At 40.7% G+C, this 14,576-nt stretch overlaps 1 protein-coding gene across 1 annotated transcript in view; it reads left to right on the forward strand.

The window, feature by feature from the left end:
* Positions 1–2,659: 2,659 nt before the first annotated feature.
* Positions 2,660–14,576, forward strand: part of cavin1 (caveolae associated protein 1) — a 25,267-nt gene continuing 13,350 nt past the window's right edge. The window contains exon 1 of the mRNA XM_010772226.1: positions 2,660–3,449. Within this exon, the coding sequence (XP_010770528.1) occupies positions 2,937–3,449 (513 nt within the window). The 5' untranslated portion in view covers positions 2,660–2,936. The remainder of the gene's footprint in view (positions 3,450–14,576) is intronic.

Here is a 14,576-nt window from a genome sequence, read left to right on the forward strand (position 1 = left end):
CTTATTTTTTTCAGCACATATTTTTCGTTTTCAGATTCAAAACAATTATTTTTTCAGTTTCAAATCTTGTTTTTTCAGGTTTCACATTGCTTTTCACCTTCAGATCGTTTTTCACTTTCAGATCGTTTTTTTTCGCTTTCAGATCTTTTTTTTTCGCTTTCAAAGTTTTGGCCCTGATATTGCTTGGGGGGGCGGGGCTTACCAAAGAGTAGTTTGGCATCCTGAGTGACAGGCCTCCCTCTGTCATGTTGCCTTCATGGATGTTAGAAAACTGAGACCAGCGTCAAAGTTCCGTTAAGCGAGCTGTTGAGCATCGTAGTTGGCAACAATCAAGTACAAATAAACTGTGTTAGAATGTGAAATTACGTATCCGCAACGAGCCAGCAGGTTGTTCTGGTGGACCTGACGCCATCCCCCGCTGTCTCACGGAGAGATACCGCAGGTCCTTCCTTCCTGCAGCGGTCAGACTATACAACCAGCACAGCCCCTAGTAGACCCCGCACAAAACAACACAGACTATAACACCTCTTGTTGATAAATACCAACTATGTGCAATATTTGCAGTATGTGCAATATATATATGCCATTAAAAACTGTGCAATATATACCTGGCTGCTAAATCCGCAGAACTGTCACAGGGTGTGTATTATGTAAAATGTGTAACTTTAAAAATATATATAATTTCTTTTTTTAATCTTTAATACTTTTTGTATGCATGCTTTAGGTAACATTAAACTGTATTCGGCTCTTGTCTGCTGTAACAATGTAAATGTATCCCCTGTGGGACTAATAAAGGTATTCTGATTCTGAACGCAAAAACCAAGCCAATAAATACTATGCTGCGTTAACGGAGCTACGTGGAAGTGGGGAAGGACAACGCTTGATTGCGGATACGTGATTTCAGATTCTAGCACAGTTTATTGCTCTTATACCTTGACTGTTGCCAACTATGATGCTCAACAGCTCGCTTAACGGAACTTTGATGCTGGTACCAGTTTTGTTTACCACCAATCACGGGAGTATTGTGTATAGAAAGTGTGTAGTTGTATTTCTTGCGCTACCTAACATCCATGAAGGCATCATGACAGAGGGAGGGCTGTCACTCAGAGTGCCAAACTACTCTTTGGTAAGCCCCGCCCTCCGAAGCAATATCAGGGTCAAAAGTCTGAAAGCGAAAAAAAAAGATCTGAAAGCGAAAAAAAAAGATCTGAAAGTGAAAAACGATCTGAAGGCGAAAAAAATATTGAAACCTGAAAAAAAAAAATCTGAAACTGAAAAAAACAAGTATTCAAATATCAAAATATGTATAAAAGTGAAATATGAAAATAAATATTTTATTAAAAATAATTGCTGAACTGAATCAAAATAATATTCAACCTGAACAATTATTTCAAATACTTTTTTTGTTTTGAATACAACATTGTATTTTTCAAAGTTCAGGATGAAAACTTGGACTTTCAAATAAATTGTATTTTTTTGAATGATCAAAACTTATGACCCTGAAATAGCTCCATAGAATTGGGACTAACATAATTTCAAACATAAAAGTTATCCTGTCAATAATCTTTCACAAAAAAACGTGTAATCAGCTGACACCTTTTTACAAAAAAAGAAAAAGAAAGGCGGACCAAGATGGCGGCTGTGAGCTCAAGGCTTTTTCCTCCACTTGCCTAGGTTTAAATTGAGTCATCTTACTTGACCAAAGTTTTTATGCAAAAACAGGTAAAACACGTGAGCATTCTTCTCATTAAAGCAAAAAACTAGCTTAGCATGTTTGCTAGCTAGTGGTCACTTTGTTGATATACAGGAGTCAGGACGCAGGTACAAGAAGGACCTCTGAAGATAAGTTATCACCGTTGCCCGGCCATTAAACCAAGTTCTGAAACTCCAAAGTCACAGTAGACAAAGCTTGTCAACTCGTCCCTGGTCAGTGCTATTTATTCTAAACTTCTCGACTTCACAAGGCTTTTGGGACTGCTAGCAATGACGTTTCTAGAAGGCCAAACTGGCCTCGGTACTGCAACCTGTTCAAAAGAAGCCATGTTGAAGTCCGAATAGCCGACCATGTTATGATGTTCATCAAACATTTGATCAAAAACAACCAATGTGTGCAGCCAAATAATTAGAAAAATATTAATATACTAATAATAAAACAGTTTAAATGCACATTTTGGCTCCTACAAGACTAATCAACAAGATATTAGTTATTATTGATGAATGTATGAACATGTAGATTGTAAGATATATCTCAAAACCAAGAATCAGACTTTAGAAAGTACAAGAAAAGCAAAAATCAATCCAATTAAACATTCAATCTAATATAAACAACACACTGACACGTGGAATATATCAAACACAATAGGGTAGCCTGCCCCAAACCACATGCATTTGGTAAAACAATCAGCATGGCCTTTATTGACATGACATAATCGGGTGAGCACAATAGTAGATTGTGAACTTCAAATTGTCACAATTCATTGGTCTGAACTGATAGACGGTCTACATTTGATTGGAATCTGGTAGAGAAATGCTGCCCTGTGCTTGGGGACAGATTGGGTGGAGCCCATGGCAGCTGGGGGAGCTGGGGGCGGGTGTAAGAAGGGAAAACTTCGACTGGGTGGTTTCACAGGGAGCAGAGGCATTTAAGTCAGGGCATACATGCCTCAGCTGTGAGAGGCCCAACTCCCCTTGGCTGGCTGTCATCCCAGAGCAGAGGCAGAGAGACACAGAGACTGAGGGTGAAGAGAAAATTAAAGTGTAAAGTAGACTAGAAAGAGGCAAGTGTTTGAGGAAGTTGTTTTAAAAGAAGAAGAAGAAGAAGAAGAAAGGTTTACGGACTTGAGTTGTGTGTAGCAAGGCTCCTGCAGGTCGTTTTTCAATAGTTTATTTTTAACTGTAGCCAGTGCGCAGGCGGTTTGCATTCGGAGTTTACAGCCATGGCGGATACAGGTGTCAAGAAGGCGCACGTAGAAGAGCATTACGATGACGACGACGAGGTAGCTCTGGTGACCGCCGCCACAGAGCCGGCTGTAGACGACGATGATGATGATCTTTCTGAAGACCCTTCTGAGGAGGTGGACCTGGAACTGGCCACCGGACCTGGAGGCAAGACTGAAGCACAGATGAATGGGGTCATGGTCCTGTCTCTGCTCGACAAGATTATCGGCGTAGTAGACCAGATCCAGCAGACCCAGAATGGGCTGGAGGCCCGGCAGGGGGCCATGGAGAAGTCAGTGTCAACCATCCAAGGGGAGCTGGCTAAGATGTCCAAGAATCACGTCGGCACAACCCACACTGTCAACAAAATGCTCGATAAGATACGCAAGGTCAGCGTCAACGTCAAGTCGGTGAGGAACAACCTGGAGAAGCAGGCGGGCCAGATCAAGAAGCTGGAGAGCAACGAGAGCGAGCTGCTCAAGAGACGCAACTTCAAAGTGCTCATCTACCAGGTGAATACTTCAGTGTGTGTGAGCTTGATCTCTCACTATTTCCATTGCTGGGTGGATCAATAGCAAACCATCTTTCTTGGAGAATGTTCTGGTAATGTTTTACATGTGGCTGTTAAAGTTACACTCACAGGTATGTTAAGGGGTTGTGTTGCATTCCCAATGCTGCATAGGAAAGTTGGGAGGGCAGTGTGAAATGCACCTGAAAAGCTATCAAAACATCAGAGCCACCTTTTGACATCATCTCACCAGAGAGAGTTAGAGTCACACTGTGGCTTGAATTGACCCGTGTTAGGGGAAATATCCTGTAGTTTCTCAGGACAGGCTCTTTGGTTTCCATGACATACATGTCTAAATCAGTTTTTCCTAAAACTTTAATGAGGCTGTAATGTTTTAGAACATAAACAGAAAGTGCAAGGTGTATTTATAAACTGTTATAAGGTTTGTATTCATGATCAGTGAGAGGCGACATCCACCTACTACTACTAGCTTTTCATGGAAACTCCAAGACTTCATGATTACCAAATGAAACTATATAAAGACTAGTGGTGTAAATAAAAAGGCCTATAAACACTGGCATGAAGGGCTACTTGAGACAGAACCAACGCCCCAGCCTGGAGGGCTCAGTGAGCAGATAGTTGGCAGGGCGATGCCATGTAAGATGAAGATGTAGTTTATATTATTAAGATTTCTCAGAAGTGGCACTCACTGGCAATCATGCACAAACCTGCATTTTAATACCTGAGAACCCAAAAGAGTATTGGGGCAGTGTGAAATGTTTTTTAGGGAGCACTTCTCAAACAGTTGGGACCATGAACATGTTGGAAAGAAAAATGTTAGAACATGTTAGAAAGAAAAATGGGTTAGAAATCAGATTGACGTGTGAAAGTGTGACAGCTGTTGTACATTTGAAACCAGGTGAGCAACTCCTTTCTTTTAAGCAGCACACTGCTGTCATGTCCATGTCTCTGGTAAACCTGCGGCATGGAGATGTCAAATGTCAAAGAAAATGTCCGAAGTAGTTACCTTGTGCACATTAAATCATAACTTTTACCCCCTTGGAAGCAACACTAAATCTGAGAGTTGTAGAGCTTACTACTAGCAGGCTGACCATTTCAGCTCCCCTTCCTGGGATGTCCACTATGGGAGTGGGTTACACTATTGGCATGCAGCAGAAATCCAATCATAGACACTCGTCTTTAATAAATTACTCTGCAAATCAGGTGCCCCCCTGCGGTTTGAGATACTGTCTATATGGCAAGCTCTTTTTTAACGGCATGCCAATTAGAAATTGTAGCGTACAGCACTTTGCATGAGCCAAGCTGCAGATGTGGCGAAGCTTGCATCATGTTGTAATGTTAAGGCTTTATTCTGTCATAAGCTTTGATTGTGCTTCAGCAGCCACAAATCATTCAAATTCATTTCCTGTCAGTATTATGTAAAGTGCTACTATTGACATATACACTGGTCACAGTCATGTTTGAAAGCGGAGAGCTGCTGCCTCCATGTTTTCAGCTCCCACAATCGGATCTATTTTTGACAGAAGATGGCTGCACGTGTCCCGTTTAATTAACGAACTGGTCAGGAATTGGCAGCAGTGTAAATCAACACTGGCTCTCAGTCAGTTTCAACACTTTGCTGCGTTACTGTTTGTGTGTGTTAATGCGTAAGGATGAGATCAGGGTCAGGGTTAGTTATGAGGAGGTTAAGGTAGAGGTTCCGGTAAACGTCCCTGTCAGTCAGAAAGCTAGTGCTCTGTCCTTACCAGTCAAGTAAAATCAACTCTCAGTGCGTGTGTATGTGACCATTCCTAACCAATATTGCCTTTCACTTACAGTGTCAATGTCAAGGGAGGCTATAATTGGATAAGACAAGTGAAAACATTTCAGAGCGTTACCTTTGCTGTTTAAACGTTTTACTCTGTAAGTTTAGCTTTAATTGCAGGTGTTGTTTTATTCTCTCCTGTCAATCTGTCTCTGCACTCTGAGAATAGACACATACTTCAGGATTTTTAGCCTAGAAAGACTTTGACAGCGATGCTTTATAATTAAACCTTCAATGATGGTCGCTCGCAGGATCCCCCGGCAACTGCGGGGTGTGTTGATGAAGACATGTTGACCAAATGTGCATTGCATATCAGTTGTGGTGGAACAAATATCTTAAACTAAAGTAAAAGTACTGGTCGTAAATACTCTGAGTCCTTAATTAAAAATATTCTTGAAGTTCCCAATGTAAAGGTATTCTTTATTTCGGAATATATCGGATTTTTTGATTACAATTATTTATGCATCAAGTTTATCTTCTTGCATCTACTTTGTAAACTGCCTTGTAGCTTGTATCATAATGTATAATAATTCAGTACATCAGTACCTAACTGTGTTAACAGTACTTGGTTACATTCAACCACTACATATCAGATAATTATTGTTTTAATTTGAAAAGATCTTGGTCTATCCATTTACTTTTAAGTGATTCTTAAGTTATGGTGTTACTGGGGTCAGCAAAGAACATCCTCATTAGAAACTAAATCAAATGTGTTCATTTTTATGGCTTACAATTTGAAGTGTAAGCCATAATGAGACCTGGTTTTAATGCGATACCATCACAAGTGGACAAGTCTAAGTACAGGTGTGAAGGTAGCAAAGGCGCATTGAGATCTGATCGCCACAGATGGCTGCATTTTTACAGTGTGTGCAAATGTATCCTGGGCCTGGGTGTTACTCTAAACTTGTAAAACAATATTTATATTCTGTCGTGCTTCACCGAGTGCAGGGTGCTGGCCCGCAAAAAAAAAAGGTGAATGAGTGCATGCAGTTCCCACCGGTTCTAATTTTGTAATGAAAACTGAACTCCTCATAACATGTTTATATGCATATAGACTTGTGTAGTGAGATCCACTCGATCACAAGTGGTCACTCGAGATGTATTCTGATGTCAGGTGTGAACTGACAGACGTAGAGCTACCCTCTCATGACTGGTTTACACAAGACACATGTTAATGCCATGTCTGAACAGGACCTCTGTTAGAGACACATATTTGCTTCCTCATTAGGGGGCATCTTTCTGCAGTTTTAAAATAACAAACCCCTATCTAGAAGTGACCTTGCGGCAGCTGAGGGTCTTCCTGCTGCACACAGCACCAAAGCCTGTCTGCTCTGCGGTTCGCAAGTGGTCAATGAGTCAATGCGGCCCTGCTCCAACACACACACACACACACACACACACACACACACACACACACACACACACACACACACACACACACACACACACACACACACACACACACACACACACACACACACACACACACCACGTTTTTCTGCTCTGACTGTATTGCTGTCTTTTATAGACCAATTGTCTTTCCATTTTTTAAATTAGTGTATTGCTTTATTTCCCATTACTCTCATATCACCAGTCAATTGACTATATTAGTTCAGCCTCACAAGTCTAATTTAGTGTTTTGTAACAGCTGTCTGGAAATGAACCTGATCTTACAAGACCCTAGCTGTGTTAGAGATATTAGCGTGTCTTTCTCAATTAAGTCTCATGATGGTTGTTTAATAATGATTGTAAATGTCCCTCTAGAGGTGATAGCAACTCCATATTCAATCCATAAGAATGTTTGTATTCTCTTTTCAAACAGCTAAAGTTGTAAGCCCTGCTACACATAATTAACTTCTGTCGAAAATTACAAACATTAGATTTTTATAAGTCAAAATGTTCCACCTTCTCAGCTGTCAGGGTAGAAGAAACCAGGATGCTGCCGCTGTGGTGATAAGGGAAGTCACAACACAAGAAATGTAGAAGTAGATACCAATATAAGGGAATTACACTGTTCTCAATATCAATTTGATACCATGTTAAAAAACTAAACAAACATCCCATGTACTTTAACATACACTCATTATTAACCGTTTGCATACATGTTTTGGGACCATCATCATTTTTGAATTTGTGGGGTTCAGCCTCAACAAACGTTTGCGTCCATTAAAGGATTTTTACAGCTTATTTTTACAAATGCAGTTGTATTGCAGAATACCTGTTAACTGATATTGATGTAGTAACCCCTTTAATGCCATCAATTTATGGATTTACATGCTTCGTAACAAGCAGCTAAACAACAAGGTTTCCATGTGATAAAATGTGCAGTGTGAGGCTCATTTGTGTTTGTTTGATAAGAGGACGTGTATGCTTTTTTTAGACACTGTGACTCAGCCCATGAGGATTGTGTGTTTCAAAATGCTCACTATTTAATTATGCGGATTAATCCGGTTTATGTAATGCAATAGTGTATGTCCCTTAGAGTGTCAGACAGTACTGATGTGTGTCTGGAATGAGGGTGTGTTTGGCTGCAGCTCAAAGACAGTGATAGCCATGTGATCAGCTCTATCATGGAGATGTAAGTCTTCTCAGTTACAGTCTACTTATTCCAGACCAACCCAGCGGAGATCGGATCGCAGCCAAAAAGTCTTGCCACCAGCCCCAGCCCACCTTATTTGAATATACTTTAATCTTGCCCTGACTATGTGACATCTCTGTTCCAATTTCCCATGGCAAAATAATCCAGTCAATTTTTTCTTTGGCCAATTAATTCCAAGTATTTGAGAGGAAGCAGTTATGAATCACTTAGTGAACCGCTTGCAAGCAACAGAAACCGGCCACACCAAAAAGCACTAAGTTGGTGTTGTGACTCATTCCGTTGGCATCTCTCTGCCTCTCCTGCCAAGATACCCACTTGTTCTGCTCCCTCCTTCTCAGTTTCTCTCCCACTATCAATGTAGCCCCTTCTACTCCAACTCTAGACATCTAATCCAGAACTAAGGGCACAGCTCATTCAGTATTTGCTCCAGCACTTGGTGTATTATGTTGTTCTCTTCTGTCACTCCCCTCTGTCCTTTTTCTCCTCTTCCTCAGGCTTGTGGAAAGATATCTTGCAGGCTCCACATTTCACTATCGCATGTGAGCTACCATCTCGAGCCAGTTTAGAGTTCCAGAACGTGGTGGCTTGTGAGCCCCCGCGTGTAAAAAGTGATCCAATAGTTAGAGGCTGCAATATCGAGTACATGACCTAAACATTCACATTAAAAGTGTCTACTATTATCAAAAAGAAAAACACAAACTAATACCAGCCGGAATTTAAAGACGTTTTTTTTAAATTTGGTTTAGTTTAACATTTTCACACTATCATGTCCGTGTGCTAAATGTGAGGCTACATCCATCAACCTTTTAGCTTGTTAGCACAAAGTCTGAAAATTTGAAAACCGTTTGCCTGTCGTCCCTGTCCGCCAGCACCTCTAAATTGACCTCACATTATGTTGTGGTTATTTAGTCTGGACAAAAAAGTGCAAAAATTAATTGTTGCTGGACAATTTCCTGTTTAGGCGCTGTCACATCTTGGTTGTAATCTTGAGATTGTTAGGTAACAAGAGGAGACGCCAGGAAGTTACTGCATCCTGTCAAAAAATAGCCCCAACAACATGTCCACTAGTTTTTCCTCTTGGTATTGTAAGGAGTAAAACAAACAAGGTATCAAAGTTAGCAAAGCTTTATGTTCCACACAGATGAGAAGTGTTCTCATGTAACTTTAGTCTAGAAAACATTTAAGTGCCTTTCCCAAAATGTCTAACTATTCTTTTCAAGTCAAGTTTGTTTTTTCTTTGCTTATCTCTTCCACTCATCATCTTAGTTTTAACCAACAATGTCTCAAAACCAGAGCTGTTTCTCTTGGCCTGATTGTCCAAATCCAGATCTTGTAACACTCTAATCTCTCTCTTTCTTTGGCACACACAATATGTTTGTTTACCACAGAGAACAAGTGAGTTACACCTTAAGAAAAAACTACCTTTTCTTGTTTAGTCAGATCACATTTTTGTTGCTTTTTTAAAACACATTTATTTGATGTCACTTGATGTCACAACATCTAAGGAATGTAAAGAATTAAGCAGAGGGTCATTTTGATACAGCAGCAATGACGTTACCTCCAGAGGGATATACTCCTTCTCTGTACAGCACTGTGCATTTTAAAAATCATTGGCAGTAATATGCTTCTCTATTCCGGCACATTTGAATAGGTGTAATTATTATTTATTTGTATCATACATTACATCTGCACTCTTTGCTGCTTTATCAGAGTGAGTGTACAGTACAACACTACTTGGAGATACAGTAACGGAGGAGGATTTGCTGATATTGTTACTGTTACCTTTCCTCTGCTCCTGCCATGAGGATATACAGTTGGTACAGCAGCAACAGGATCCCTGCTATTTCTAGAGCGTGTACTATATATACTTTGTTGAGTTATTTAGGGACACACATTTGTACTTGCTTATCAGCTTATGGTGCTTTAAAACACCTGGTAGATATTGTGTACACGTGTCTGGTTCCTTTCAGTTTAAATCAGTCCAGATGTTTTGGTAGCGGGTTTGGTTCCACACGAGGACACTGATCTGATCTCAGGCCCAGCTGCCTTCCTGTCCCACTAAACATTCCCATCCTATAGCTGCAGACAGGATTCACCAACTGGAACACTGATCAGGTCACCCCTCCACTGAACGCTCGTAGCTGTCGTCCAACGTCTTGGCCTGCGAACAGAAATGTGTCCTCATACCACATCACAACTCAGTGCAAGCTGCTGACACCCTCCATGCTGTTTATCCCAAGATTTGTAGGCACACCCTTCACCTACAAGGCCACAGCCAAAATAAAAAGTTTGCCAAAATATCTTGAGTTGGTATACCCGCTATACTGCTGTGGATTAAAAATACACCACCAGCTATGCACTGGAGTCTTGTTTCATTGAGTAAGTCTGAATTTAGCGATAAGCAGCACCAACTGATTGATTTCCTGCATTTAGTGTTTGGTTATTTGATTGATGTGCTTGGGTTTGACTATGAAACCTTAGTTCTTATGTCCATACTGTGCTTTGTTCTTTTTTCCATTAATTCAATATATTTCCCTTTTGTGGTGGATAGTTCAACAGTTCTGTTGAAAACACTAAACCACAAATCTACCATGGAGACTTTAGTAGGCTGTTTAAGCAGCATCTAGACATTCACTATGAATAGAAGTATCTGTTTTTGCTGTAACGTAAGATGTTGCGTGTGAATGCAAAGTGTGGCATGTCCAAACCTTTAGTATGAAGTGCAACAGTCAGGTATATTTTAACTGCTGCTGTTCTGGGCACTGGTATTTGAGTTATAGACCGCCAGCGAGTGCGTGCCAGGTTGTTGGTTCCTTTGGGATTAGATTTTGCACGCACATAGATGTTTAGGATTATTAATCTATAAATAAAGAAAGTGCACTCAAATGATGTCATCAGTGTAAGGGCGCAAACTGAGAACAGTGCACTCTAATCTGATTTATTTCCTATTTTCTTTAAAGGCACCATTTTGTTTATAGACTTCACACTTCTTCTGAGGGACGAACGTTTTCCTCCAAAGTAGTGGATTATGTTTTTCACATTTAAAAACAGCACGGTTGCTCATGTTATATTATAAAAAGGTGCACAACTGAAAATGTGTGCAATTTTTTCCGTCTTCAACATCCCAGTGGTGTTATTAAGAAAACACAAACAACTGCCCATTTTAGAAGAAAGCAAAGCACTGTGGGTGCTTGCCTTTCCGACAACCCACAAGTGTTATTTTCCAGGAGTTATTGGCCATTAATCTTTAATCGGCATCATGTAATTCAGTTCTTATAGCTTCCTGTAGTTGGGCAATGTAGCAATGTTTTCACGTTGGCAGCTTTTTCTTGCCCTTACTTGAACCACTTTATTCTGTTAAGCGCCAATATGAACAATGAATAAATGCAACAGACAATTTTTTTTTACTAAAAGATGGAAACAATTAAAGCATCTTCATTTATAGCAGCAGCAGCAGCTAATGCTGTGCTTAAACCAGTTCCAATTTGACATTTTGAAGGGAGTTGTTCAATTTGGATGAGTAATGTGTCAATGTGGATGGCACCTTGACAGAGAAAGGGATAGTCATATAAGACATTCTAGCACTGTATCTGCCAGTGCACACAGAGGTGCAAATGGGAAAATACATTTCCGTCTTTGCATGCGACTAACCCTGGGATTCCAGTGGTCTCAGAGTCATGGACGTGGATAGGCTGAGCTGTGGAAAAGGGTTTCCCTCCTCCAGGTCCATGTGTATGAAATCACAAATCACTGTGACAGAAAAAACAAGGAACTCCCTTCCTGTGGTGTTCACGTTAACATGACAACGCCATGTTGGCTACAAGGTAATACAGAGCTCCCACTTGTCTATAAACTGAATGGGACTGGTTGTTAATATTTCCATTAGCCACAGGAGGCTTAAACATGGCACCATCAGAGTGTTATTCTAAAAGGAAAAAGAGATCTTCACGAAACAGAATTTGCATTGTGCCCTCTGTCATAAGAGTCCAAAATGCCTGAGGGAGCAGGAGGCTTGACCAGTCCTCTGTGAATTGTTTGAGCCTTATTTAGGAGAGCGTGGGTGGGTTAGGCATCAATATTAATGACCAGACTACATTAACGTCCTTATTTTAGCCCCCGACAACTCTTCAGGGATCAAAGCAATGTGATTCAGGCCTCCACGGAAATGGCTCTTACACACAAAGCTCCACCTCTGCTTCATGTCAATCTGTGCTTTGGCCTTCTCCCATCCTGGGTCAGGGATATCACTCAGTGAGATAGCAGAGTGCACAGCTGCAAGGACTGGACAGGATCAGACAGCTGCTGCTGTGACTCACCGCAGAGGCCTTTCTTCATGTCTCTGAGGGGGGGTGTGTTTATCATAAGCGAGCGAGTTGCTGAATGTCTGCATGCATGTAGGGGAATCAAGATTGCAAATGTTAAAAGGAATACCTCACCCAAAATAACTATTGTATAGGCTGTGGCGCAGTGGATTAGTACGTTGGTGTTCGGATCAGGGGAGCACAGGTTCAAACCCCACTGCAGTCAGCATGTTGTTGTGTCCCTGGGAAAGACACTTCACCTCAAATTGCTCCTGTGGGGATTGTCCACAGTATTGAGTATGTGAGTCGCTTTGGATAAAAGTGTCTAACAAGTAGCATGTAATGTATTTTTTTTTCACCCCCTGTTACTTAGAAATCTTGCAGAAAACATGTTGTCATACTTTTGATATAAACAAAGAATTGAGTAAAGTCTTGATGAATTGAGCAAAATGTAAGTCAATAATTTAAAGCAACATTTCACAACCGCAAATCTATATCAAAACACAGTTTACAAACACTTACACGACTAGTACAGTATAATACAAGTCTTATTTATCCTATATCAAGTCACAAGCTCACTACTTTCCTAATAGATGCATTTTCTCTAAAAGCTTTTAAACCTTGTAAAATTCTTCCTAAACAATCTCACTCTTGAATATTGGAGCAATCTTATTAAAAATGTAGGATATTACAATAAAGGAATTATAAATGTAGATTTTGTAAATATATTAAAATTATAACATTAATACATAACATGTATTTAAGGTGGCAGTTAACAGATCCTCATCTTAATACAATGGCTTTATTTTATAGTGGCGGATAAAAAACGGAACAATGCACATTTAAAATGTAAATTATTTTTGGTTGTATTTTTTTTACTGACAATCTGGCTTGTAATAGTCCTTTTCATATTACACAAGCATTCAATTATGTTATTTATTCTACTATCGGCTGAATGAATAGTGGGTGAAATAATATTTTAATAACTATACTGAACCAGGTGGAATAGTGAGTGTAGGTCTTGTAACAGCAGAGGGGGGAGAGAAAAGTGAGCTGCTGTGGTCTCTGCGTAGCGCTGATTAAGTACCACTGTTTGCTCTGTCGTCCATGGTAACAGTCGGTGGTTAAATTATCCCAGAGCCCCCCTATGAGTCAGACAGAGAACATTTTGCTCACATTGTTTAGACACTAAAAAGGCTTTGCTGCTGTTACATGAACACCTTCGATTCAAGATCTTTTTTCAGGATTACAGAATGTTCAGCACATATTAAGAACATTCTGGTCTGATCTTCAATTAAAGTAAAATAGGCAGGAGGAGACCCTGCTAATCTCCCACATATCTCACATATTTTTCCTGATAGGTTGTAGTCTTAGTTGTTTACCAGCATCATATTTCCTCTTTCTAATTGCACCTCCTGTGTCGTGCCTCGTTCTGAGAGATGGCTCAGACAGTTGTTGACTTGTCTGAGCTAATCAAACACACCCACACAGACACATACACCAACACACACACACTCAGACAGAGATAATTCCCACTTCTTCTAGCCAACTTTTCCATGAGCTATTATTCACGACACATTCAAAGGAAAGAAACACTAGCAACAGACCTCCTCATTGAGGAGAGCACACATACACTCAGTGTCCATTCCCCGGGCACCTGTCAATAAACACACAGAGTGCCGACTTTTCCATTACTGCTAAGTGGGAGGAGAGTGGTGGGTAACGCAGGGACACTAATGGACTTCCCACCTCTTCCCTAAAGCTCCCAGTCTCATGTTTTGTGATCAGGCAGGGAAACCCAAACAAGGTCAACTGACCATTTCCACAGATTCAGCATCCTGAGTCAAGTTTTAAGAATGTAGATGACAATTTCAGAAATGCACTGTCCTCAGTGTTTCAGATTCTAACATGTTTTGATTTAAATATAAGTCTAGTAGAGTTGGACTGATAAATTGGCTCAGATCGAGTGGTAAATGGACTGTAATTGAATAGCGCTTTATCAGGACTTTAAGACCCCTCAAAGCGCTTCACATACTACGAGCCATTCACCCATTCACACCTCATTAGGCGCATTCACACCGCAGTACTTTTCCCACAAAGGTTCATGAGAACTTAGTTCATCAGAACTCTTTAGTTCTGATGAACTAAATACAGATCGCGTTCACACCGGAATAAATCCCTGGGGGTGGATTAGGCAAATGAAGCCGCTGACGTCACTTCTTCTTCTTCTGCTTTGGGTTTACTGGCAGGCCGCAAACAACTTCACGGCGTATACTGCCGCCCAAAATCCCCGGCCGGAAGTCCCCGGTTGTTGGGGACTGGCTTCAGTAGAGTTGCTTCAGTAGAAGCTGCTGGGAGTCCCAGCAGCTTCTACTGAAGCCTTCCGAGTAAATCGCCAGAACGCCG

This window comes from Notothenia coriiceps, unplaced genomic scaffold (genome assembly GCF_000735185.1).
Source record: "Notothenia coriiceps isolate Sejong01 unplaced genomic scaffold, NC01 NC01_scaffold00011003, whole genome shotgun sequence".
NCBI classification, from domain to species: Eukaryota; Metazoa; Chordata; class Actinopteri; order Perciformes; family Nototheniidae; genus Notothenia; species Notothenia coriiceps.